The sequence below is a fragment of the Balaenoptera musculus genome, chromosome 4 (assembly GCF_009873245.2).
Source record: "Balaenoptera musculus isolate JJ_BM4_2016_0621 chromosome 4, mBalMus1.pri.v3, whole genome shotgun sequence".
Classification (NCBI taxonomy): Eukaryota; Metazoa; Chordata; class Mammalia; order Artiodactyla; family Balaenopteridae; genus Balaenoptera; species Balaenoptera musculus.
In genome coordinates, this window is record NC_045788.1 from 32,333,391 (window position 1) to 32,361,107 (window position 27,717).

The 27,717-nt window shown below is 34.9% G+C and overlaps 1 protein-coding gene and 1 pseudogene across 1 annotated transcript in view; both read right to left on the reverse strand.

The window, feature by feature from the left end:
- The window catches only part of LOC118894778, a 48,324-nt gene that overhangs the window by 4,704 nt on the left and 15,903 nt on the right, over positions 1-27,717 (reverse strand). The window contains exon 2 of the mRNA XM_036851334.1: positions 13,068-13,196. Coding sequence (XP_036707229.1) covers positions 13,146-13,196 — 51 coding nt within the window. The 3' untranslated portion in view covers positions 13,068-13,145. The remainder of the gene's footprint in view (positions 1-13,067; positions 13,197-27,717) is intronic.
- On the reverse strand, positions 11,602-12,059 carry LOC118894779 (annotated as a pseudogene).

The following is a 27,717-nucleotide window of genomic DNA, read 5'->3' on the forward strand; positions in this document are numbered from 1 at the left end:
GCAATTACTCTTCATTCCAAATCCAGAAAAGGAAGTAGCTGCAGATCAAGTTAGGCAGAAATTGTCATATTTTTTTACCCCAGAAGATGAGAAATATAGAACTATTACCAAAATTGTTCTTAATATAACCATCATCATGAAGCATTAGTGAACATATAACTGAATAACTTTGTTCTGTTTGAATAAAAAAATTCACAGATTTTATGGGATGCAAATGGTGCAAAGATTATATTGTACCAGTGTTTTTTATCATTATTCATATCTCTATAACACATTTTAACTGAAAAAATGATTTTTAAGTGCATAATTAAGAGGTACTATGGGCCCTAGAGGGAGAATAATACTCAAGTGATTTTTTGTTATTGACATAAATCTTTATTCAAGGGCATTCATAGTTTAGTAATAATGTTGGGTAGTATAAATCTTATAAGTACATAGAATTACGTTTTTTAAGAAATACTCATTTATGCATAAAAGTCATCCTAAGTAAAATTACTAACTTATTCAGGTAAATAGCAAAGGTCTTTATGCAACATATTTAAGTGCAATAGCCCTGTGACTTTTTTTAAACTTCAAATGTTCAGTAGCATAAACAGTGGTGAGTTTGCCTTAGATAATTTGGAAAATTGCCTGAAAAGAGTCAGGGTGCTGCAAATTATTTAATCCAACATGAAATCTATAAATTGGAGAGCTGTAAAGCACTGTGCACATAGGTTTCAAGATGTTTTCTTACAGTTGTAGGACTATAGGCCCTTATAGTTATAGGAATTCTTTCTAACAATATCCCTTTCAAATATAACTGTTGTAATGGATGGTGATTCATTGATTCAGTCACATTTCTGGTCTTTTGTAATACAGTTCAAGACTGTATTGTTTTCTTGACCAAGCTAAAATAAAACAGATGCAAGTAAATCAGACAAAGATGTGAATTTGGCATATGAATAGACAGAGGGTAGAATTAATGTTTCTTCCTCGTTTAGTTAAGCAATGCTAAATATATTCTGTTATGGTGAACAAGGGGTAATGCTTTAGTAGTAAGAACTGTTACGTTTTGCCAATTCTGAAATTTGTAATAAATTAAGCATTAAAAAAAGTAGAAGAGGAATGGGCAGAAATATGATACCAAAGTCTGGGAAATCTACTAAACAATATTAAGACCTACAGATCTCAAAGTGTTAAGAGCAAATGCTCATATTAATTTTAAAAACAGTTATTTATTACATGGGAACCTTATCCCATAGCCTTAAGCACCTTCTTAGTTACTAGGGTAGTCCGTTCATCGAATCAGTCATTCAACAAATATCTACTGAATATGTCTGTGTGTGTGTTTATATATATGTGTGTGTGTGTATATATATATATATATATATATATATATATATCTGTAAATAATGTTGTATAAAGTGATGGGGATGCAAATTACATCTGATCAAAATGCAGCCATCTTAATACTCACTGTGAGGTGAGAGCAAGACTCCATCAGTACACAACAAAGCAGAATTCATTTTTAACACAATACATTTACATTTGCATTTTACAAGAAAAAAGAATCACTTAAAAATGTACCAACATGACCAAGGTTTATAAAATTAATTTACCCATCAGTTTGGATTTTACCAAGGGAGACAAAACAACGTTTTAGTCAAAGACAAAATAGCCAGTTGATGCATAGGTGCATGGTCTGTGATGTTCTTGCTGGCAAGAAAATCTAGATATAATATGAAGGCAGACTGGAAAGATGCTCAGATTAGTTATCAGGAATCTATAATGTTTAAATAGGAAGCATGTGTTTAAAAAAACATATTCTGGACAAATCTTTTTTTTTTTTTTTTTTAAAGTAAGGTTTCTTTTATTTATTTATTTATGGCTGTGTTGGGTCTTCGTTTCTGTGCGAGGGCTTTCTCCAGTTGCGGCAAGCGGGGGCCACTCCCCATCGCGATGCGCGGGCCTCTCACTATCGCGGCCTCTCCCGCTGCGGAGCACAGGTTCCAGACACGCAGGCTCAGCAATTGTGACTCACGGGCCCAGCCGCTCCGCGGCATGCGGGATCCTCCCAGACCAGGGCTCAAACCTGCGTCCCCTGCATTGGCAGGCAGACTCCCAACCACTGCGCCACCAGGGAAGCCCTGGACAAATCTTTTAATATTGATACTTTGTTGAAAACTTTACCAGGATATATCATATCCTATTAAATCAGTTTTGCTTTTATGCTTAACTACACATTATATGTAGTAAAATAAAGAGTAAAAAAATCTGAACTTTAGATAAATTTTCTTCATTTTTTCCCCTTTGAACACAGTTTTAAACAGAAATTATGATAGATTTAGATGTATAATAATTTTTAATAAAATACTCCAATGTAAATAAACCATTAGAGGAAAGACAATGTCAAAAATTATTCATAAAAATTGATTAATATTTACAGTTTGGCAAGGAATCATCTAAGAAACATTATTTATTTACGGTTTTCTTTCTAACTGAAGGAGAAGCTTCATCCTTCTTATCTTTTCAAATAATATTTTATGTCCCCATGGAGAAAGAATATGATTCATCAACAATTCAGTACATTTTATTTAGGCTCTCTGTGTAACATTTTTGGAATTTTCAAGTAAAACAGCTAAAATTCTTACATTTAGAGTATACTTTAACATATTTCTGTCCTTTAGTATTGCTACCTAATTGTAAATGTGACATAACAAGATATAATTTTTAATTGATGCTCACCAATTGAGAATTATTATTTTTTCTAATTTGCTACCTACTAAAGAACCAAGATATTTAGTCTGCTGAATGAAAAATTAAAATTACTTCCTTAACTTTATTTTAAAGGAAAAAATATTTTATGGCCTGCTTATTTTTCTAAGGCATTAAAGTAAATAGAGAAGGAGCATATCTATATGAGTAACTTAAATAAATAAATAAATAAATAAAATAGGAAATGGTAAAAAGAGAAAACTCAAAGACTATAGTAGTAAGAGGCCTGAAGAGGCAAGATGCCTAATGTCAGGACCTGAAGGAGGAGGAAAAAGGAGGATAGGGTGGAAGGAAGACAAAGAATACAGAAAGAGAGTAAAGGGAGAAAGGAGGAGGTGGAGATAGACAATAACTTGCCCAAGCCCACTAGCCAAAGACTGCCAGTGTGATTCTATAGAGGGTTGATGTGGAAGCCAGTTATGTAATGAGTGGTGTCAGGAAGTGGGGACAACTGGGTTAACTTGATACTTTTCATCTAGGAGGTGGGAGGAGAGTTGTCATTAGTAAAGACGTACTAATCATTCATGTTAGAAGAGGACTTTCAGTTGTGTGATTGTGTGTTGATAGTGTTCTTGTCTGTCTTATACACAAGGTTACAGAATAATCATGTCTCTGTATTGTTCTACCACAGTCATATTGTCTGAGCATTGTTTATATTCTGAAAGTTAATCATTTGGGAATACTATGGCCTAGCTACCAGAATAAATATAGATTTGAAAATGTCCTGATGATCAAAGTATTACCTACATAAAATAAATTCCTTAATTTTGAAAATAAAATAAAATTACTTCCTTAAGAACTAATAGTAGAAAATAATGTTTAGTACTTGAATAATATATTATACATACAAATTTTCTATGGTTTTAAAAAATTCTCCACTATATTTGACAGATAATTACTAATGAATTTCTATTTTTCTCAAAAAATATATTCTGATATGAAATAAATAGAACTCCTTATATAATATCAACCACATAACTGTTATTCTCAAAATGGAAATAATTTGGGCCTTTTATTATATTTAATATTTTGAAAGAATCAATGTGTAGTGTAATTCCATCAACAAATAAAAAAACCATAACTAATTATGTGCAAGGCAGTGGACTACATGCTATTTAAAAAATTGTTTTAAATTAACTGCCCATGTCATCAGCATCACATTTCTTATCGTTCTAGTCTGTTCTATTAAATTCTTGAATAATTCAACTGCTGCCTTGTCCTTTGTTTCAATTTACATTTAATCAAAGAATAGTCAAGAACTTAGAGATTATTTATTCAAACCCCCTCATTTTACAGATGTAGATAGAAACTAAAGTCAAGAAAGGTTATATGAGGGGCTTCCCTGGTGGCGCAGTGGTTAAGAATCTGCCTGCCAATGCAGGGGACACAGTTGGAGCCCTGGTCCGGGAAGATCCCACATGCTGCGGAGCAACTAAGCCCATGCGCCACAACTACTGAGCCTGCGCTCTAGAGCCCGTGAGCCACCACTACTGAGCCTGCGTGCTACAACTACTGAAGCCCATGCATCTAGAGCCTGTGCTCCGCAACAAGAGAAGCCACCACAATGAGAAGCCTGTGCACGGCAACAAAGAGTAGCTCCCACTCGCCACACTCACCACAACTAGAGAAAGCCCGCACACAGCAATGAAGACCCAATGCAGCCAAAAATAAATAAATAAAATAAATAAAATTTTTAAAAAATTATTAAAAAAAAGGTTGTATGATTTTTTCCTTTATATTTGAAAGTTTAAACCTATAGAAAAGTTGAAAAAATAGTACAATAAAGCCTATATAATCTTCACCAATTGTTAACATTTGACAAATTTGTTTCTTCCCTCTATCTTCACACCACACATAAGTACATGTGTGTATGTATATTAAACTTGCTGTTAAAGATCATAATACTTCATCTCTAAATATTTTGAACACATCTCCTGATTAGGACATTTTCCTACAAAAGCACAATACTGTTATTACCCTCAACATTATCTACGGTAAATCAATTATAGCATCTAATGTACTATTCCATTCAAATTTTTTTATCCAGTATGTCTTCATAAACTTTTTCTTCAAAGCAGGATCCAGTTAAAGCTCATTTATGGCATTTGGTTCAGTCTCACCGGAGTATTTTAATCTAAAACAATCCCTATGCTTTTAGTTTTTGTTTTTAATGACACTGAATTTTGTAAGAGTTCAGGCCAGTTGTCTAGTAAAATACTCCATGCTTTAGATTGCATAATTATTTTCTTATGACTGTATTCAAGTTAAAAATTTTGGGCAAAAATGTTGCATAAGTGATAGCAATTAACTCTCATTGCATTAATCAGGTATCATAAAATTACATTGTCTCACTATTGGTTATCTTAAATTAGACAGCTCTATTAAGGTAGTAATTGCATGATTGATCCATTATAAAGATCCATTTTCCCTTTGTAATGTAAAAAAAAAAAGCTATTCACAGGGTGATATTTTAAAACTGTGAATATTTTGTTCTCTTATAAACTTTCACCAATTGATTTTCATATCTCTGATATCCTTGTCTAAATTTCCTGTTACATCACAGATTGCATAATGGTAATTCGCTAATTCTATCATTTCTTCTACCTTTATTGCTAACATTTGTATGGAAGACAGTTCTTCTTTTTCAGGCCTCCTTATTTCCTTACCCCTTCCAACCAGTGTAAGGTTGATCACAATTGTCCCATTGGCCAGAGATCTCTGTCTCACACATATTCCTCACCTTCAGCATAGCAAATGCTCTAGTCCTTATCCATGCACTAACATCTACCGTCCTGGCCATCCCAGGTATGCCCAGGGATGCACTCAGTCCCAGTTTCTTTCATGGATTTAAAATGCTGAGGAATGATTGGACACGGGATTCAGAAGAAAGGAAGGAATCAGGCTATGAGTTTAAACTCAACAAGATTACAGTTCAATGGCATCAAAGTTTATTTATTTATTTACTTAAAATTTTAGTGGATATTTTCAAATGTAATAGAAGCAGAAAGAATAGTAAAATAAACCCCTAAATACCCATCATTCCATTTCAACAACTCAATATTTTGACAATTTTATTTCATCTATTTCTCACTTTATTTTTTTGTCTTATTGTTCGATTATTTCAATGCAAATCCCATGCATCATGTCATTCCATCCTTCATATGTAAGTATGTATCTCTAACTGATAGGGTTAGTGGTAGGCAGAATTCTAAGGCGGTGCCCCTAGCTTCCTGGGCCCTGATATGTACATATTTTCTCCCAGTTATTCAATCAAACACTAACCTAGGCACTGTTTTAAAGGATTTTGCAAAAGTAATTAAGATTCTAAATCAGTTGACCTTAAAATAGGAAGATTTTTCTAGGTGGGCCTGGCCTGATCACATGAGCCCTTTAAAACTAGGCCTAGAGATCAGAGACAGAGAAAGTCAGAGATTCAACACATGAGAGGGATATGATATGCAAGATACCCTCCATTACTAGCTTGAAGACAGATGGGGCCAAGTGGCAAAGAATGTGGTCTCTAGGAGCAGACAGCAGCCTCTGGTCAACAGCAAGTAAGAAAATGGGGACATCAGTCCTAAAGCCACAGGGAACTGAATTCTGCCCACAACCTATTTGACCTTGGACCCTAGGCCTCTTATGAGAATAGCAACCCTGAATGTCGCCTTGGTTTCAGCAGTTTGAGATTCTGATCAAAGAACTTAGCCATGCTGTATGAGATTCCTGACCCACAGAAACTGTGAAATAGTAAATTTGTATTATTTTAAGCTGGCAAGTTTGTGATAATTTGTCACACAGCCATAGAGAACTAATCTTTTTTTTGCGAAGTATAACCACCCTACTATTATCGGACTTAACAATCACTGCTTCCTATATGTGATGTATGAGGGGTCCTAAAGGAGCTGGTAATCTTGGCTGACATGTTAAATAGGCTTTTATGAACCACTCAGGAGAGTTAACAACAGAATATAACCTTGTAACTATGGGGGAGCAAATTCAAACAACTAAGATACAAATTAACTTTTGGATCACAGCCCAGTTAAACTTGGAGTCTGTCTGTATTTCTGAAATTAATCAGTTAGGGTTATAATCAAATGACTGTGGAAACTAAGGAACTTAGAACATGTTAAATCATGTCATAGTTAACCTCCCATCTTTGATGAGTCTCTGCAATTTTAAATAATTCCAGTGAGTCATTTTTCTAAAAGTTTTTTGAGTGTGTGTCATGTACATTACAAGCTATGTCTCCCAAAGGTGCTTTTTCCTTTCCATTCTCTTTTATAATATCCCCAACACTTTATCAACCACTCCTTGTACTTCAAGGTTTGATTTTTAAATGAGCTATGTAAAGAAAAATTACCTAACAAAAAGATACCTAGGCATTAATAGCTTTTTATTCTGATAGTGCTTACACAGTTGTTCATCATATTATTTTCTGAACTTACCTTTATTTTGAATTTTGTTCCCAAGTTAAAAAGAAATTTGTCATGTTCTAAATATGACTTCTGCTGCTTCTAACATAAATTTCTTTGTGAATTTTGATCTCTTGATCATCCTCAGTACAATACTCACTGGATATTTCTTTTGGATTTTGACTGTACATCTCCCTGAAAGCTTCATTTGCCCAACTAACTTCCTCAAGTATTATAGTTCCTTCTTTAAAGACCTCTTCCAGATCTTCTCTCTTTTTAGAAGTCTTACCAGGTTTTGTGGAAAGAAATTATTGATGCATCTCACTCACCTTTAGCCTAAGAACCATTAATGATTAATTCCTGAAGTCACATAATTACATAATCAGACAGGCTGATTCCCAAGCCTGTCTCTTACAAGTTGAGGCCTATTCTGGTTTGTAGCAAATATTCCATGTGTGTTTCTTGACAACAACAGAAGCTATGTCAAGTGAACTTGCTTTGGAGGTAGAGCAATCAGCACAGCCACACAAGAGGGGCTTGTTGTGAAAAGATTTCAATCAGTGGTTCTAAATATGAGAGACATATTTTTTTATGAAAGATTTCCAAACCATACATCCACAGGTGTTTCAGTAGCCTGGATATATATGTTCTATAAGAATATGTTCAGGGCTTCCCTGGTGGCGCAGTGGTTGAGGGTCTGCCTGCTAATGCAGGGGACACGGGTTCGAGCCCTGGTCTGGGAAGATCCCACATGCCGCGGAGCGGCTGGGCCCGTGAGCCACAACTACTGAGCCTGCGCGTCTGGAGCCTGTGCCCCGCAACGGGAGGGGCCGCGATAGTGAAAGGCCCGCGCACCGCGATGAAGAGCGGTCCCCGCACCGCGATGAAGAGTGGCCCCCACTTGCCTCAACTAGAGAAAGCCCTCGCACGAACCGAAGACCCAACACAGCCAAAAAAATAAAAAATAAAATAAATAAATAAAGTAGCTATAAAAAAGAAAAGTGCTTTAAAAAAAAAAAAAAAAAAAAAAAAAAAGAATATGTTCAAAGGTATGGAGGTGATGGTGTGAATAAGAAGTGTTATTGAATGTATAGTAGCTTTGTCATTAAGTATTTTCCCAGTCTGTGAATAATAAATATAGATATGCAGTTATATAGGAGTCTGCTATATTTTTATGTAATCCATTTCTGAAAAATTTATATATATATATGTATGAATCTGGAAGGCTGTATATAAAAATTGAATTGTAATAATCCCCAGCTGATTGAAACAAAAATGATTTTTATAGTTTTATTATCCTTATAGTTTTATGATGATCACGTATTACTTCTATAACTCCCATTCACCAAAAAAATCCATTTATATACATAGTATGTATATATACGTATATATGTATACATATATACGTATATATACATATATCTACATCTCTATCTAGCTATTTATCTACCAAAAAAAAAAAAAAAAAGACAGTATTTCCAGGAATCAAAAGTGCTTCATGTCCTGACTCTCAGAAAACATTGGGAACCACTGATTCAGTTGAGAACACAGAATAAAGGATTTGAGCTTTGATATTTTTGTAAATTTTCAGCCACTATGAAACATAAGTGACTTCATTTGAAGCCTTCTAAAAGCTGAGTAACTGCTGGTAATTGGCTTTTGGGAAGAACAGAATACATTAAGGCTCATATAAATGTTTTGTAACAAAAGGCACATTGTAAAGCTTTATAATATGACCACCAGCGGCTCAGTCAGTAGTGGCCAAATGGATATCCATACTTGCCATCAAATGTCAGAACTAGTCTCCAAAAGTAAAAAATATTTAACTGTATTGACAAAGACAGCCACCTCCAAAGAGCAGAGATTAAATCCCGCTAAGAAATACCTCTTCTCTTTTGATGCTTACGGTCCCACAAACTGAATCCCCACGACATTCTCAAATACATAGCTCATCATTGCTCAAAACAAACAAACAAAAAGCAAGTAAATGACACCAATGTATCATTTTACAAGAGCTTCCAACATTATATAACACCATTGTTCCCTGGAAGTCTTGTTATAAAGGGGCCAGAGCCATCTCACAGGGGCTGTGATTTGCTGTAGTCACCACCAATGGTTGTTGCACTGTTTTCTCTAGTTTTAGGTGTGGCCAGTCCCCAGCAGTTTTCCTCTGGGGACTTCTTTTCCTGACCTGACCCCCATTTTGAAACATGTTCCTCTGTTGTAGCGGTTTTGTGCCACTGAAGAAGAACATATCCTTTCTTTGTTTCACCACAGAAATAACAAACATAGCCCTCTCCCAGTTGGCAGAAACAAAGTGTTTCACTAACCATGTAAAATGCCTCTGCTCAGGAATTTGAAATGTTCTTACAGAAAAAGAGTGTTTCTGACAAAAAAGTTTTTTGTTAATGTAATTCATCTGCTAGCAAATGAAGACTCTTAGAATTCATATATTCATTTGATTAAAATCATAATGAATGTTCCAGGAAAGAAAAGTATTATATCTTTAAATCATCTTACGTTTATGAAAAAATGGAAAGAAAATGGAATGTTGATCAGAAAATTTTAATCAAGAAGTTATTCAAATATGTTAAATAGATTAAAAATTGAAAAATGTTTTTAAAGTGCTCTGCTTTATATTACTTATCCAAGAAAATTTGAAAGACTATTATTTGTATTTTATAATTCACTAGTTCCAAATACATTTTTTTGAGAAACTGTTATGGGCAAGAACCTGGGATGGGATAAAAGCAAAGTAAAGCAACTTTTTCCCACTTTGGAGCTGACAATATATAGTATATTTTCTTGACTCTGAGACTCTTATTTTCCTATTTGAATAGGTCTCAAATCAAGATTGACCTTTAAGTTAATGCATACATTAGGAAAAAAAGTTTTAATTATTTGTTCATCATACATTTGATTCCATCAATCCACTGTACCTGATTGTCTAGAAGCAGGAATCAGAAGTTGGCACACCACGTAATGCCATGGGAATGTTCCAAATCTCATTAGGGACAAAGGAAGGCATAACAAGGTCTTGAAAGAATCCTGCTGAACACCAGATTATTTTCCTGGCTACTTTACTCTAAGTGAATAAGGGTTTCTGCCCCTAGAGAATCTGACATATGTCCTTATAACTCCATACAAGAGGATTATAGAAAAAGGCATCATTAATTTGACTGGGAAATCAGGAAAGCTTTAAGGATGCTGTAGCTGCCGGATTATTTTTACTGAAGCATTGTTTTGCTTACATCATTTCCCTATTCAAAAATATTAACTATCTCCCTATTCTATGACCCTAAACTTTGACTAAAGGCTCAGTTTCAACTGGTCTTCTGTTGACTCCTCCTGTACTCTAGGATCTGGTCTAGGGCTGTGCTGTCCAATGTTACTGAGCACTTGAAATGTGGCTAGTGTGACTGAATTTTTAATTGTTATTTAATTTTAAATAACAATTAAAATTATTTTAATTATTTTAAAATGAAATACAATTTCTATATTGATTACATACTGAAATGGTAATATTTCTATATGTTGAGTTAAATAAAATACCTTATTAAAATTCTTTTTACCTGTTTCTCTTTAATGTAATAACTAGAAAATTTTAAGTGATAGATGTGGCTTGTATTATATTTCTATTGAACAGTCCTGGTCTAGGAATAATGAAAAAGCTTTCTTTTTGTGATGATATTCTATGCTTCAAGAAAACATGCTTCCTCCTCCAGAGTTTCCCTCCTGATGTAAAAGACTCTGTAGCTGCAAGTGAGAGAAATCTAAGAATTTGTTGGCTCAGTAAGTGAAAAGAACAGAGATAAGGGTTCAGACATAGCTGGAGTCAGAGACTCTGAGGATGTCATCAGAGCTCAGTCTCTTCGCTAGCCAATCTCAGCAAAAGCAGAGTTTAAAATGTCCAGAAATAAGTCTTATTGGCTGGCTAGAGTTACATGCCCGTCTTTGAACCAGTCACCATAGCAAAGGAAAAGGATTAAACTTGCTTGCCAGACCTTGGTCACATTACACCGATGTCAGAGTGTGAGGACAGTCAATGCCATTTACTTTACATGGGCTGATACCAAGCGTGAGCCTGTTCCTTAGAGAAAAACCACGAAAATTGTTTCCAGAAGAAAAAGAATCAGTAATGTGGGTAGGAAAAAGTACAGATACCTGAAAGACTTGATTGCCATGCTAAAAAAGTTTTTTTTTCTTCTTCTTCAGGAGTCATATTTCAAGTCACCATTCCTTATGGTGCCCTTTGTCATCTTTTGATGGCTTCTATCTGGCTTCTTCTATTATAGTCCTTCACCATCCCCTTTCCCAGCCCTTCCAGCTCACATCTCCCAGATAGCATACCACATGGAGCTCCGAGAATACAATACTCTTCCTCTGACTTCCATGCCTTTTCCATTTGCAACCTCTCTCTTTTTTTTTTTTTTTTTTTGTTTCCTAAATTTTATTTAAGAATTCATACAAAATACTCCAGATAACTGAGTTTCAATCCTCATCTTCCTCCTCTTCTTCATCTTGATTAATCTGGAAGTAACGTAATTCGTAACTTTCTTTGCTGTTAGCAACTACGCGTAACTAATCACGGAGATTATTCTTCTTCAAATATTTTTTGGTGAGATATTTCAAATACCTTTTGGAAAAAGGCACCTCGGAAGTTACAGTGATCTTGCTTTTGCTTCTTTCGATTGTTACAACACCTCCTCCGAGATTCCCAGCTTTTCCATTCACTTTGATTCTTTCCTGAAGAAACTGCTCAAAATTGGCCTCATCCATGATTCCATCTTCTACAGGATGGGTACAGTCAAGAGTAAACTTCAGGACCTGCTTCTTGTTTTTGCCCCCCTTCACCACAAGCTTTTTCACTGGCGCCATCGCCGCAGTGGAGGCAGAAAAGTGCAACCTCTCTTTTAAATACCCATAAAGTCCTACTCTTCTTTCAAGTCTCAGTCCAATTGTCACTTCCTCTGAGCTGTGATTCTTGATTCCCCTAGCCTAGGACATCTTCTATAATTTTCCACTTTTGTGTTCCCTCTGAAACTGTACAGCTTCTAATATGTCACTTTCAAATTAACATGTATAATCTGTTTGCACGACAGAACTGATGTAGATGTTGAGAGTAAGGTCTGCCTGAGATGGTGCATTTAAAAGGATCAATTCCAGGTGATTTAATGAAGGAATGATTGAGAGGTGTTGAAATAATTAGGAACCAACCAGGAAAGCACCTATAGGTTGGTGATGGTAGGAAGCCATTGCCACCTCTAGACCTGAAAGGCAAGAAGAACCGTGTTACTGGAACTTGGTCAGTGCTATGTCTGAGGAAGAAAAACAGGCAGAGAGGATCTGCAGCTGTAGGGAGGGGAATCCTGTTACTTCCTAAACTGTGCCCTGACAGGATGAAGGGGGTAAAATAAATACTCCAAATTCTCTCTTCTCTATCTTAATGCTGGTACATCCATTGGCTGAATTCAACCAGAAGGAGGAGGGCAAGAGAGCCTAGTAATGTGGTGAGTAGAGATCAGCTTCTCGGCAAAGAAGCAGGGCAGGAAAGAGTGAAACAGAGAATAACCTGCAGAGTCCAGTTGTTCTTTTTGTGTTCCCAGCTCCTGGTATAAATCCTTACATATAGCAGATAACAGAAGAATGAATGAATGACTCTCCACAAATCTCCTATATTCCTGGGTCTCTTCATTCATTTTTCTTAATGAATACAATAAATGTAATATAAATGTGGAACTAGATGTGATTTACTTTGTAAACCTTTTGCAATGTTTTCAAATAAATAAATACATTCACAAATTAGGAGAAAATTTTTTATCCAATTGTGTGTTCTCAAATTAGATTTGGAAATTATCAGCATCATACTCATCAGGAAACTTATTCAGCTTTGCCCTTTACCTGGATATCCAATTAATTCTTCCAGCACCCCAGTGAAGTTGGTATTCTCATCCCCTTTTTCAGATAAGGAACTGAGCGTTAAAGGTATTTGAGAATGATCAGACAATGCTTTCCTCTTCGATTCTCTAGCTGCACGAAAACGAAACAGAAAAATTACATGAATGCTTAAATATTAAGGGCATTTCTATAAGAAGTTAAACATAAAATCAGTGAATCAGAAGTACTTCTCTCACCATTAAGATATGCGGAGAGAAATTGAAATATTGCTACTTCTGTAGTTTTCAAGTGACCATGAAAATATGTCTTAAGAAAAAATAGTGGCTAAAAGCATGAATATATTTTATTTTAATTGAAATCTGTTTTCAGGGACATATGCACAGATGCTTGCTTACTTTTAAGTGGTAAATGCATAAAAGCAGGAAAAAATGAAGGGAACAGAGATTGAGAATCATAATGATAAATGCGGATGAAAATAATGGAAAATATGAAAGCTGTGTAATATTTTTCCAATCTAGATGATTTTTGAAATTTCTTTGGAAGGGTATTTTGAACATTCTGAATGCAAACTATGACAATTACTATGCTATTGCCTTTCTTTATCAAAATATCCTTTCATAAGAAAATAGTGCCCAATTTTTATTTTAAAAAGGTATTTTCTTAGATATGTTATTCCTATATTATTCTTAATGCAAAATATGTAATATTAACACATAAACTTCTAATACATATTTAAATATATCTTGCAATTAAGTGCTACTTGGCATGTAGAAAGAGCTAACATTTTATTCACTAACTCTAATGCTTGTGATAACTCTGTAGCAATGAACACCATTAAGGTCTAAACTGTAGTCTCAAAAAACCCTGTCCTACTAAAAGGAACCAGGGTCCTTTAGAGAAACGACTAAGTTCAGGCCTATGGTAGGAAATATACAAAATAAGCCTGGGTCATCTTGCTGTTCCAAAAAGCAAGTGTATTATCAACGAATATTGGAGTCATCTCAAAAAGTTAGAGTAGCCAATTACTGGAGCATTGAAAAAGGAGAATGATGATAATACATTGAAACAAGATAAATTTAACCCTACAAATCAATAAGGTGTTGACATTTATCCAATCAACAAATGTCTAGAATGAAAGAACATACAATTTCCAAACAGGAAATAAAAAGTGAGATACAAACATTACAATATGTTCAGTCTCCACAGTAATCAGAGAATATAAATTAAAAACATTGACACCATTTTCTTCTCCATTAGATTGGCAAATCTTTAAAAGTTTCAGTATATTAAATACTGACAAAAGAGCCAAAAACCAGGAGATGTTGGAAGCTAAAAGGGTAAATCTTTTCTTGACTGGGCAATTTGGCAGTGACAATTAATATTTTAAATGTATATACACTCTGGACCAACAATTCTGCTTTCCTGTATCTACCTTAAAGAAAGACTTGCACATACTTTTAAAGAGACATTTATAATGTTGCTGACTGGCTACTCTATTTTTAATTGTGAAGAAGTTACACAAATTATATCAACAGGGGAATTAAATATATATGAATCAGTTCAAAAGAATAACTTGGAGGGCTTCCCTGGTGGCACAGTGCTTAAGAATCCACCTGCCAATGCAGGGGACGGGACACGGGTTCAAGCCCTAGTCTGGGAAGATCCCACATGCCACGGAGCAACTAAGCCTGTACGCCACAACTACTGAGCCTGTGCTCTAGAGCCCGCGAGCCGCAACTACTGAAGCCCGCACGCCTAGAGCCCGTGCTCCGCAACAAGAGAAGCCACCGCAATGAGACGCCCACGCACTGCAACGAAGAGTAGCCCCCACTCAACACAAGTAGAGAAAGCCCATGCGCAGCAACAAAGACCCAATGCAGCCAAAAGTAAATAAATAAATAAATAAATAAATGTATTAAAAAAAAAAAAAGAGTAACTTGGAGATACCTTCAAGCTATGTTTTAAAGTTAAAAAAAGCCACAGTGAAAAACATACAGTATGATGTTATATACATTTAAAAACCCACAAAATTATTTAATTCCATATGTGATATAATATATGTATATGTATATTATATATACATATATAACTGCACAGGAAATAGGTCTGCAAAGATATGCATCAAACTGATAGCACTGGTTACCTTGGGGGGAGGAGAATCATGTTAGAGGGAAATAGAATAGACTTTTGCTTTATCTGTATTTTTATACTATAAACACAATAAAATATTTAAGTATTCTTTATTTCATAATTTTTTGAATGTTAAGAAAATCATCTTCCAATGATTCTCTAAGGAGGGCATTTAAGGCTCCACTCTGTGGATGAGGAAAGAGGGCTCAGAAATAATGGCTGACATGCGCAAAGCTCAACAATAGTAGAGGTGAAAATTAATTCAGGCTGATCTTAGGGCTTCCAGGCAAAATCTTTTTTTAGATCACAAGTAAAAATGATATTGTATTTTGCACTGGTCAAAACTTCTTTAGAGAGATATTTAGGTTGGAGACAGATTTGGGAGCAGTAAGTATTTGCCTACTGAAACCATGGAAATATATTGAGGAGATTGTGGGTAAGAAGAAGGGCAGGCCCAGAACAGAATGCTGAGAAATGGCAACCTTCAGTGGATGAACACAGTTAAGGAACCCTATAAGAAAGTCAAAGAAGCAATTGCTACATAATCAGAAGGAGAGGGTGAAGTCAAGAATTCAAGCACAAAGAGCACTTCTAGGAGGAGGAAGTGGTCAACAGTGGCAAAGGTTGCAAAGAGGTCAAGTACGAGGGCTTTGACGTGTCATTTGGATTTGGTAACAAGGTCATTCGGTGACTTGGTCAAGAGTCTTGGTGTATATGAGAGGCAGAAACCAGAATGCAGAGGGATGAAGCATGAGGAAGATAGGAGGATTTAACAGTATGGAAGGTCCTCAAAAATTTAAACAGAATAATCACATGATCCAGCAATTTTACTGCTGGGTATATATTCAAAAGAATTGAAAGCAGAGACTCAGATATTTGTACGCTCATGTTCATAGCAGCATTATTCACAGCAGCCAAAAGGTGGAGCAACACAAGTATCCATTAAAGGATGAATGGATAAATAAAATATGGTATATACATATAATGGAATATAAACAAACTATGGTATATACATATAATGGAAGAAAATTCTGACACATGCTGTAACTTGAATGAACTTAAGTGAAATAAACAGCCACAAGGACAAGTGTTCTGTGAGGTACCTGGACTAGTCAGTTCACAGAGACAGAAAGTAGAGTGGTGGTTGCCAGGGAATGGGAGACAGAAGGAGGAACTGGGATTTATTGTTCAATGAGTGCAGAGTTTCAATTTGGGAGGATGAAAAAGATCTGGAGATGGATGGTGGTGATGGTTGTACAACAGTGTGCAAATGCTTAATTCCTCTGGACTATATGCTTCAAAAATGACAATAATGGTCAATTTATTTTATATGTATTCTAACACACACACAAACACATACACACACACAGAGGCTAGGAGGAACTGAAGGAAGTCAATGGTGACAACTTTCTCAAAAAAGAAAGTAATAGGGCAGTTTAGTCAGAGGAGATTTTTTTAAGATGGAGGAACCTTGAGCATATTCACCAGCCTGGAAAGGATTATTAGAGAAACAGAGATACACATCCACCACCCGGTAAAAGGGACACAAATACTGAGCTAGCCCATTAAAATCATCCACAGATATTGAACACTATGCTTCCAGGAGTGAACCTGGGTCTTTGGGGAACAGATGGGCTTAATGTTTTATGATAATACTCATATACAGTAATATTTAACGTTTCTTTAAAAACATAGAATCTAAGCAGTGTTAATCACATCAATAATAACTTTTTCTTCAAAAGTTTTTCTACAGGTATCTCACTAGAGAATTCAAATCAGATTTTATATTGGTGACTCTATGGAGGGGTTTTTGTTTGTTTGGTTTGATTTTATGGTTTTTGTGGGGGAGTGGAGGCAGCTTTCTTAGTATTGTTTATTGATTTATTTTTACTTACTGCAAATTCACATTAAGTATGACTTTAGGTGAAATGGAAAATGTTTCCATTTTTTAATCATCCCCTAATTACTTTTTATTGCCTCTTTGAAAATATGGTTAAGTAAAAAGCAGAGTGTGATACCCTGAGAGCATGGTAGTTTCTAAAGTCCAGAAAGTAATTCTTGCAATCTGTGGAGGTTTACATAATTACTTAATTATTCTTGCAATCCACCCCCTTCCTCTTCCCCAACGACCAAGGGAAGTTGGGAGAGACCGCCACATACAAATTGCAGCTACCCATTTGCTTCTATTATCAAGTAACCTGGGAGAAGTACATACATGAGTATTTCTTTTTATTTGAAGCTGGCAATAGTATTTGTGTTGCTCAACTGTTTTCATGTCCTTTTTCAAACATTGTCCCTACTGTCCTATAGGTATTTTTAATTAATGCCCCATCTTGTTAGAAACTTAACCAGTTAAAATATTCAACATTGCAGAATCTGCACCTGTTTTTTATTCTTGTGGCTGAAGTTGAGAGAGACCATAGCTCATGAATAAGCAACAGTTTCAGTTTTGCAATGCTTTATCTATATGTAACAGGCAACTATTCATGGGAAAGGAAGTTTAAGACTTGTAGGTAAAAAAACCACTACTCAGATTCCAGGAAAATGCCCGTTTATTGAAGTTTTTTTTTTTCTTTTTCTTTTTACAAAATATCTGTAGTCAGATTAGGATTTAGGTCATACTCTAAAGACTTTACATTAATTAGCCTTATAAAAACAAGTTTATTCCTCATGTATCAGCTTGATAATTTTCTTCCACACAGAGCAGTATTTTCTGTTCCTCTATGATTATCATTTAGCCACACAGGAAATGTTTCCTCATGTAAATGAGCATTACTTAAGTATAGATTTCAATGACTTTTCTAACATTTGCTTATACATATAAATATGTGTATACATTAATTATGTATGTATACACATAAATTATAGCCTGTTACCATGATTTCAAGTGTAAGGTTTGTGAATAATTTTCCATTCTCCATAGAATTTATAAAGCATAATGACTCTGGTGTTTCACAACTTCCTCTTTTGGTAGACTATCCTTTTGCAGAGGGGAAAAAAATGTGTCTAGAGAAGAGAGCGGAGCAGAGAACAGAGCTCTTTGAGGTGTCGATAGCTCAACTCAACTATTTAAGCAGCTCAACAAGCAACTGTAAATAAGACATAGAGGTAAGAAGAAAGTGTTACTTGTTATTTTTCATTTTATTTGGATTGCTACTTACAGAATAACAATTTAAATTGCTGGCCAGATTACAAAGTAGGTTAGATAAAACCGATACCTCTCTCAAGTAAGTAGTCAATATTTCAAATGAAAAAGTTTGGTAAATTTACGTTTCAACTTCATACAACATTTTAAAAGCTGGAAATTTTAAAAGTTCTTATCGATCGCTGAATTATTTTAACTGCAAAGTAAAACATTCTCTTTTTTTCATAATTTTGTACACAGTTTAGTGCTAAAAGAACTTTTATATTAATAATAAATTTTGAGAACTTTTTTCTTCCCCAGCTCTAGCAAATTTCTAACATTTGTAAATTCTCCTACATATATTAGCTTGTTAATTTTGCATATTATTAGTTGAACATTTTACAGGGAAAAGATATTCTTGCATTTGTTTACCCACTGTGAAAATATATTGTATTAATTAAAATGTGACATTTCAGTGTTATTTTTCATATCATCACATTACAGTGATACGTAAATACTTTAGGAGCAGTTTGTAGTGTAAATGATATGATTTAAAAATCTAAATAAGTAAATCTAATTTTAGAAATTCATGTTTGTCTTAATAAGATTAATTTACAGTTTAATGCATAGCAATGGAGCAAGAACTAAAACAAGGTAAGACCATTTGCATTCATAACTGGAGGTCAAACTAAGCTGAAACTGATCTCATTAAGAAATTCTAAAGTAAAATCTAAATCCAGCAGAATTTTTTTTCTTGTTGTCCCAATCTACAGTAATGATTACACATATTAACATTAATTAATTGTATTAATACAATTGTATTCACTATATAGCAATTGTATTTAATACAATTTAATACAACTGTATTCATTATATAGCAATTTTTAAATCCTCCTTTTAAAAACAATTGGTTTCTATGTACTTTGGCAAAACATTACAATTTATTTTAATACATCTTTAAAAAGAAAAATGCAGTTATATGCACATACATATAAATAATATATATAGTCAAATAATAATTTGAATGCTTACTTAACTTGGTTTGCTTTTTTAATTAGAATACTCACATGGCTTCCAAAAAAGAAAGTCTACATTGTTCCATCAATTAATGGATTTAATTTTTACTGTTTTGGTAAACAGTACTGTCATACTGGTTCTACTACATTACCTGGAAAAAAGCTTTTTTTTTTTTTTAAACTATTTTCATGCAATGTGCTGTAACAAGAGTTGCTGTCTTTTGATTATAGGGAGAAGAAAAACAGACTGTTAAAAACAGACTGTTAGTGTTATAAATTCAGGAAGTATAAAGTTTCACATCCTTAACTAGATCAACATTTTAGAATTAAGTTGAGAAATCCATTAAAATTGTGCATCTTCATCTTTATGTATCATACACTAGTTAAACACTACTTCCATGAGAACTTCGTTATGTTATTTGCAACAATACCATTTTTAATGCCCCTCTCTTTTAAAAAATGATGGAAGTATTTTTAAATGTCCAGAATTCTAAGTATGAGATATTTTGACATCATGAACTATTAAGTGCTGTGGGTGTGCTATACATAGTGTGGTATTACGCTGAATAACTGATAACCAAGAGAAAACATAACCCAAGGATATTACAATCTAAATTGATGACCGCTGCAATTCAGAACCACAAATGAAGGCTAAAGAAGTAGAGAAAATGCTATCTTGCTAGCAAGACAGATGTGTTGATGTTGTTGTTGAGAATTACTAAAGTCTCTGAATGAACAGTCTAGTCCTAGACTATGCAAAATAAGCTTAGAATTTTTTCTGCCTTTGAGAAAATTATATGTACAGAAAAAAATTAGTGCCTATATGGCTGTGTTTGCATAAATCATATAGATTGTTGAAGGGGATATTCTTGGCATTATTAGGAAAACAGCTGGATGCATTGCATAGGCTTTTTATTTCACATACCGTCATTACAACATTTAGACCCTGCCCACACATCCAAAATTTTTAAGTGACGTTAGATATAATATTGTAAATAATTCATTTCTGGAAAACACAAATTTTGACTTTTGAACTATAGACATATTTTACTATGTTTTGTTAGGATTACATTCATGTGACACACCATCTAAGACATAAATTTTCATTGAATCTAATAAAAGATAACCCTGGATGACCGCTGTATGGCATTGTGAAATTTTATACCTGTCTTAATAAGACACGGTTGACTATGTGACCTGTGGGTGATCTTGCTGGAGATCTGTCAGACTATCAAGATCCAGGGTTGATCCAGCTAATCTCACAGTTCCCTGGCTGTCTCCTCTTTCACAGTATGAACTTCCCAAAACTGCCCACCTGTAGAAGAGAATGCTGCTAACAGAGGGCTCTATCCCACCCGAATATATCATCTTTCAAATAATAATTTTACTTTGAAACAACATTATTTGTTTTTGACATAAATAACTGGATTTCCAAAAGAACTTTTGAGACACTGAAACATTTCTTTGTTGTCTGTTTTGTTTTCTCTCCTTTTGGCTATTTCCCCATTTGCAAAAAAAAAGCAAAGACAAGAAAGTTTGTTGTCTGAAAGAAAGATTATGGCTTAAGCGCAGACTAGGAAGGACGCAATGTTTTAAATTCAGAAACAAAAATACTCTAAATCTAGGTAACGTGGGTCTTTCAGCATTTTAAAAGCAAATTTGTGTCCACCTACATCTGTTGATCTTCTATTTATTTTTAATGTATATGACTTCCAAATAAGTGCCACATGTAGCATATTCGTATTTATTTTATTAATAAAAATATGTACTAAATAAGTCGGAAAGTTCTTGTTTTCCCAAAAATATGCACTGTGGAACTATGTGTTGTCTGTGAGATAGAATATGAATCTCATTTCCATATAAGAAATAATTTCCGTAAATATAAAGAATAAGGGCAAGTCCTTTTATATTTCTGAGTATTCCCATTTAAAACAATATGTTAAGTGCAGTCTAATTTACACATCTGCACTGTAGAAAATAAATACACTGCTAATGTATTGTAAATCAACTATACTCCAATAAAAATGTTAAAAAACTGCTAGTTTTAAAAATATTTAAAATGCAAATTATTTGTTTTTTGAGCATTGTTGTTATATTTCCAATACTTACCTGACATCATTGATATTTTTTATTATTTTACATGAACTAAAATCAGGCAGTTAGATTTGATGTTTTCCAAATTGCTTTTGGCTTTATGTTTTCGTTATTCCATGCGTGTACAAGAAATAAGTTTTAATTTTTCAGTATTACTGAGGAAAATGCTAAATTTGGATTTTAAAATCCAAATTTAAAGAAAATTTATTATTCTATTTTACAGATATTTCATCATAAGCCTTTAGTCTTTTATGTATGTAGTCATTATCACATTCTCAAAATTCTTCTTATTGATATAAATGGTAATATGATCTGCAGAAACATCACCAGTTCTGATTCTGAAAATAAACTTAGTAGAATTTTTCTTTAAGTATAACTTAGTTCAATTTATTTTTCCTTTTCATAAGAAAACATATAAGGAGATGCATTTATTCTTTTCCTGTGTTGGTGAACAGATCTGAATTAGAGGAGAGGCAAAAACATTCTCTGTGCAATTAGGCTGCTTTCTGCGTAAAATAAAATCAGATAGCTGATGGCAATGGACTTTTTAAAATGCTCGCTAGAAATGCTTGTTATACTTCCTTTACTTAAAAGCTTTTTTTATTTAGAAATAATTTCAAGCTCAAAAAAGTTGTAAAAATAAAAACGGTATAATGAACTCCCATATACTCTTACCCAGGTTTGCTTAATCTTAATATTTTACCCCATTTGCTTTATAATTTGCTCTCATTCTTTCTTTCTATCTTTCTACCTCCATTTTTTTTTTTCTGAACCACTTGAGGGCACATTACAAACAACATGACCCTTTACTTCAGTGTGTAATTACTAAAAATAGAAGTCTCTTATTTAACAGTTACATATAATTATCTACTTCATAAATTTACATGGATACAATACTTTAATCTCATATTTGTCCATATTACGATTTTGCTATTTATCTAACAATACACTTTATAATATTTCCCCTTCCAGTAAGGGACTCAGTGTAGCGTCATGAATCACATTTAGTTGTAATGTCTCTTTAGCCTTCCTTAATCTGGAATATTTCCACAATATTTCTTTGTCTTTTACAGAATTGAAAATTTTAAAGAATACAGTTTATCCACCTACTCTTTTTTCTGTGCTTTTTAACATCGAGTTCCTCATTTTGTATTTGACATGTTTTCATGGTTAGATTGTGGTTATGCATTTTCTGCTAGAATACTGCACATATAGGTGATGTTGTTCCTCTCATGCTATCGCAACTAGAGGCACATGATGCTCATCTGTCCCACACTGGGAGTGTTAATTTTGGCCACCTAGTCAAGGTATTGCTTAATTTCTCCATTTTATTAGGAAGGCTCCTAGTGAAAAAATTTCCAGTTGGGCTTCTCATTAACTGATGTTCTCATCTGATGCAATCTGTAGTATAATGGTTACCAAATGATGATTTTCCAACTCCAGCACTCCCTGCACATTTTCGTCAGTCTTGCACATTCTACCGTAAGCAAAAGAACTCTCTTCTCTCCCATTTATTTAATTATTAATTTATGTGTCTATCTGTTACTGGTGTGAACTCATGAATTTCTGTCTTTTCAATGGTTATAATTCATTACTGCTTTAATTATTTTGGTGCTCAAACGGTCCGTATTTAGCCAATGGAGCCCTCTCTTTCTGACTTCTGATGCCTTTGTGGCACACCCCCATCATGTTAGTGAGTACTTTCTTACTTTCTGGCAAAAGAAGATGTTGTAGGCTGGTCTGGTACCCATCCTGTCTCATCCCTGGAATCATTCATTTCTCATCTCCTTTGGTGGGGAATGGTGTTAGAGGCTCAGATCTGGATGTTTAGCATATTCACTGCCACTGAATATTTTTGCTTCTTGACTCTTTCAGGAGAAATATGTTAACGCACATACATATGTAGAGACATAAACACAAAAAAATGCTTATGCATAAAAACTTATGTATACACACACCTCTCTTTTGGACATCATGAGTTCATCTGATAGCTCCAATTCCAATCTATCCCTGTAGAGTTCTTTCTTGCCCTTCCCTATTCCATATTTGTGTGCTCCTCCTTCCACAGTGTGAGCCCTGGATCCTAACATCAACATGCTTACTCGTGCACTCAACCCTATGATACATCTCTAAAATAATTTCTAAATTGCTTTACCAAAACCACTACTACAATAAACAAACCTACTGAAAAACAGGGCAGAGTTTGTGTGCACTTCTCCCCCCCACACCCATACCCCACCAAATACTGTATTTGTAAATTACTGGATGAATAAATTTTCCTTCCTTCCTTCCTCTTTCCCTCCATCCCTCACTCTCTCGTCTTTTTCCTTTTCAGTCAGGGTTATCATAATATTCATTTAAAATACAATTAGATTCATTTGTTTCAGTTTGTTTCCAGTTTTAAGTTTTCTTCCTTTGCATTCTTTTTGCTTTTATTTTATTTTTTGAATTGATTTTCTCTTTTTTTTTTTTTTTTTTTTTAAGCCATGGAGATGAATTGCTACTTGCCTGGGGCCATTTCTATTAAACAAGCTTGATACAACCTAATTCAAATGTTATGATACAATTCAGAAATACCTCTTCGAGTTGCTGGTTGAACTTTTATCTTTGTATTTCCATTCTGTGCAGTCTACATTTAGCCTAAAGTCAGTGATTCTCTTGCATATTGCAAAAAGAGACCATTTCAGATGAGAAAGTAGATATCTGTAGTACTGGCCAACCTTATGAGTTTATCATTCCAGAGATTTTTTAAAGTTAATTGTGTGTATATCATCACATTTACAAAAAATAATTAGAAAAGAAAGTAAGATAAGAAGTAACCATGAATTTGTGTAGTCCATAAACATTGGAAAAAATTCTCACCCTTCTATATAAGTGATTCTAGAATGTTCCTGCCCCCAGCCCTCCCCCATATTCTACTCCAGTGCTTATAACTATGAATACATTCTAATATTTGTGGCAGCAAGAGCAAGTGGGTCTATGTCAAAAGATTCATTTTCAATTTCAATTCTGTCACTTACTGACTATGGATCTTAGATAAGTTACTTGTCTTCTCTCTCCAGATATCTAGTCCCATACCTTTAAATTTTAAAAAATCCATACCTCCTTAACTTTCTGCCAACTTCTGGATTCATACCTCAAAGTGATTATTAAACTTCTTCACAAAGGTATTAACAGATATGTCAAAGTCAACAGGTCCAAAAAAATAAAAATCTCCTTATTGCCTACCCTTCTCTGCTCCATCCCCAGTCTTCTTTGGTCCATAAATGGAACCATCTTATACTCAGTTATCTAGGTCAAAAACATCATTAATTTCTTCTTTTGCCTCACCTACATCCTACTTATCAGCAAGTCTGTTAATATATTTTTCCAAAATATATCCCAGCACTGATCAGGCTTACCCCTTCTGCCATCTTGAGCACCATGTGAGACACTGTCATCTCTGTTGAAGGCAGCTCTGTTCTTGTTGTAGCCTCCTAAGAAATTTCTCTTTTTCTACTCATGCATCCTTGCCAGCATGACTCTTTAAAACATAAATCATATCATAACTCGCTGCTCAAAATTCTTCAATGGCTTCCTATTTTAATTGGGATAAAATTCAATTTTTTCCTGATAGTTTATACATCTTGTCCTCCACCTACATCTCCTCCTTCATATCCTGCCTCTCATGCCTTCACTCACTATGCTCTGACTCCACTCTTCGTTTTGCTCCTAGGGTATCTTAACCTCATTTCTGACTCAGGGACTTTGCACATTCCCTTCCTTCTCTTTTCATGGCATGCTCTTCCCACACATATTATTGTGACACAGTCATTCTTTATTCAGACCTCTGCTCAAATGTTCCTCCAAAGGGTTGTCTTCCACAACCAACCAAAGATTTTATTGTAGTGTCCCTACCCCAGTCACTCTCTATCCTTTTCCCCATATAAATTTTCTAGATAGCACTTAATACTAAATAAAATTTTCATCTTTATTTCTTTATTCAATTATTTATTGTCTGTTCCTCCCACCAGAATGTAAGTTCCATGAGGGTAGGGATTTGGTCTGTTTTGTTCATGATATATCCTCAGTATCTAGAACACTGCATGGAGTACAGTAGGTGCACAAATAAATGATGAAGCAAAAGGCTTTGATGTTTCTAAGCCTCATGTACAGGCATAATAAAAATAACAGCTATCTCCCAAGGTTGTCTGGAAGAAGCCAAGGTTATGACAGTGCTCTAAACTGCCATGCAATTGTCAGGTGGGGACACTTCTGTTACCATTGAGTGAAAGGAACTGAAACAAAAAAGTGGTCCCTGGAGACAACAAATGGACCAAGAAGTTCTCTTTTTTGTGTGTGTTGGCTTTGTTCCACTGAGCTAAAAAGAGATGAGTTCACAGCGGCTGCCGCTAACCTCTTAGAACCCAGAAGAGCAATTGCTGTGCATTGCTGCCCCATGGCTTCTACACTTTTTCTGCCCATGCCCTCACCACCAAGAAAAACATGCGCCGTTCTTCTTGGCCAGTTAGGGTTCATTGCTTTCTTCAAGCCAGATGGAAGAGCAATCTCCTTCCAGAATACTTTCTTTTTTTTTTTTTTTTATTGTCAATTTTTGCTTATACTCTTTTTTTGTTTTTTAATTTATTTATGGCTGTGTTGGGTCTTTGTTTCTGTGCTAGGGCTTTCTCCAGTTGCGGCAAGTGGGGGCCACTCTTCATCGCGGTGCGCGGGCCTCTCACTATTGTGGCCTCTCTTGTTGTGGAGCACAGGCTCCAGATGCGCAGGCTCAGTAGTTGTGGCTCACGGGCCTAGTCGCTCCGTGGCACGTGGGATCTTCCCGGACCAGGGCTCGAACCCGTGTCCCCTGCAGTGGCAGGCAGATTCTCAACCACTGCGCCACCAGGGAAGCCCCAGAATACTTTCTTGATGGACCATCTGTCTGTGCTGTCCTCATGGCTATGCATGCAGTTCACATATTGTTTTGTAATTATTTCCTGGTTCTATTTTTGGTCTTGAAGTGGATTATAAAGCTACTCTAGGAGAACTGTTTTGGGTTTTTTTTTTTTTTTTTTTGCCTGTGCAAAATGTCAAGTTTAAGGTTATAAACATAAAACTTGGTTCTTGAGATTATTAGGCCCCAAATAACAGTGGTGGTGATAATGCTGATAATAGCTTTATTATACGTTTAGCACCAGTTTTTAGTAACATTGTATGTCACTTTTCAGTACTCTTTTTTAGTACCATTTAAAAATATTATTGTATGTCAGGTGCTTCTCATGAGTAATTTAATACCCTCACCAACACTGTGAAATTAGTACTATTATTCCCATTTTACAGATTTAAGAGAAAAAAGAGAGCGCTTCAGAGAGAGGTAGCTTGATAATGGTCACAAAACTGATCTTGGTGTGTCTTTCTCTAAGCGGGGTCTTTATCATGGCATTATACTGCCTCTACTACTTATTTATTGAGAAGCAAGGTAGGCAGAGCTGTGGTTTAGATACTGTTAGAAATTTACAGACTATGTGGTATAATCCCTGCCTCAGAAATCTTACAATCTAGTAGATGAAATATTAAAAGAAGTGGATTTTGAGACCCAGTATGAAAAATATGTAAGGTATATTATATACCTTTTGAGACGTCAAAATAATTGAAAGCTATACTTCTGGGTATAGTGATGGCACAGGCTTCCTGAAGGAATCAGCTTTAAAGTTGAACCATCAACATTTAATCGGTAGAAAAGAGATAATAAATTTTTTGGAAAATTTCAGAAAAGTTTCAAAGAACTAAAAAAATGTTAATATTACATGAATTTAATATTGGGTCACTTTTTTTCTATTTTACGGCCCTTCCACGCGAGGTATTTGGTGACCCTGACTTTGTGGTTCTTCTCAGGAAGTGGGTTATGTGAAGAGAAGATTTTTAATTCTTGTGAGAAGACTCTGTTTTCATTTTGAAGTGTGTTTATTCATGTATTCCTACATCAAGCCTCATGCATTGAACACTGTTCTAGTTGCTGGGGGAACAGTGATGGACAGGACCAAGATTCTACACTCAACATTCTACCCTTCAGTCTAGTGGGGAGAGACAATGAGTAAACCAGTAGACAAGTAAATTTTTTACAAGGGAATTTCAGATGAGGGTAGCAGCACGAAGAAAATTAAGCAAAGTAGAAGGACAGAGAGATAGCTGGCCTCCCGAGGTGGCCTCTCTGAACGCGTAATATTTAAGCCAAGACCTGAATGATGAGAAGGCTGAGAGAACCATGGACTCTGGGAGGAGTGGCCCAGGAAGAGTAACGGGCAAGGGC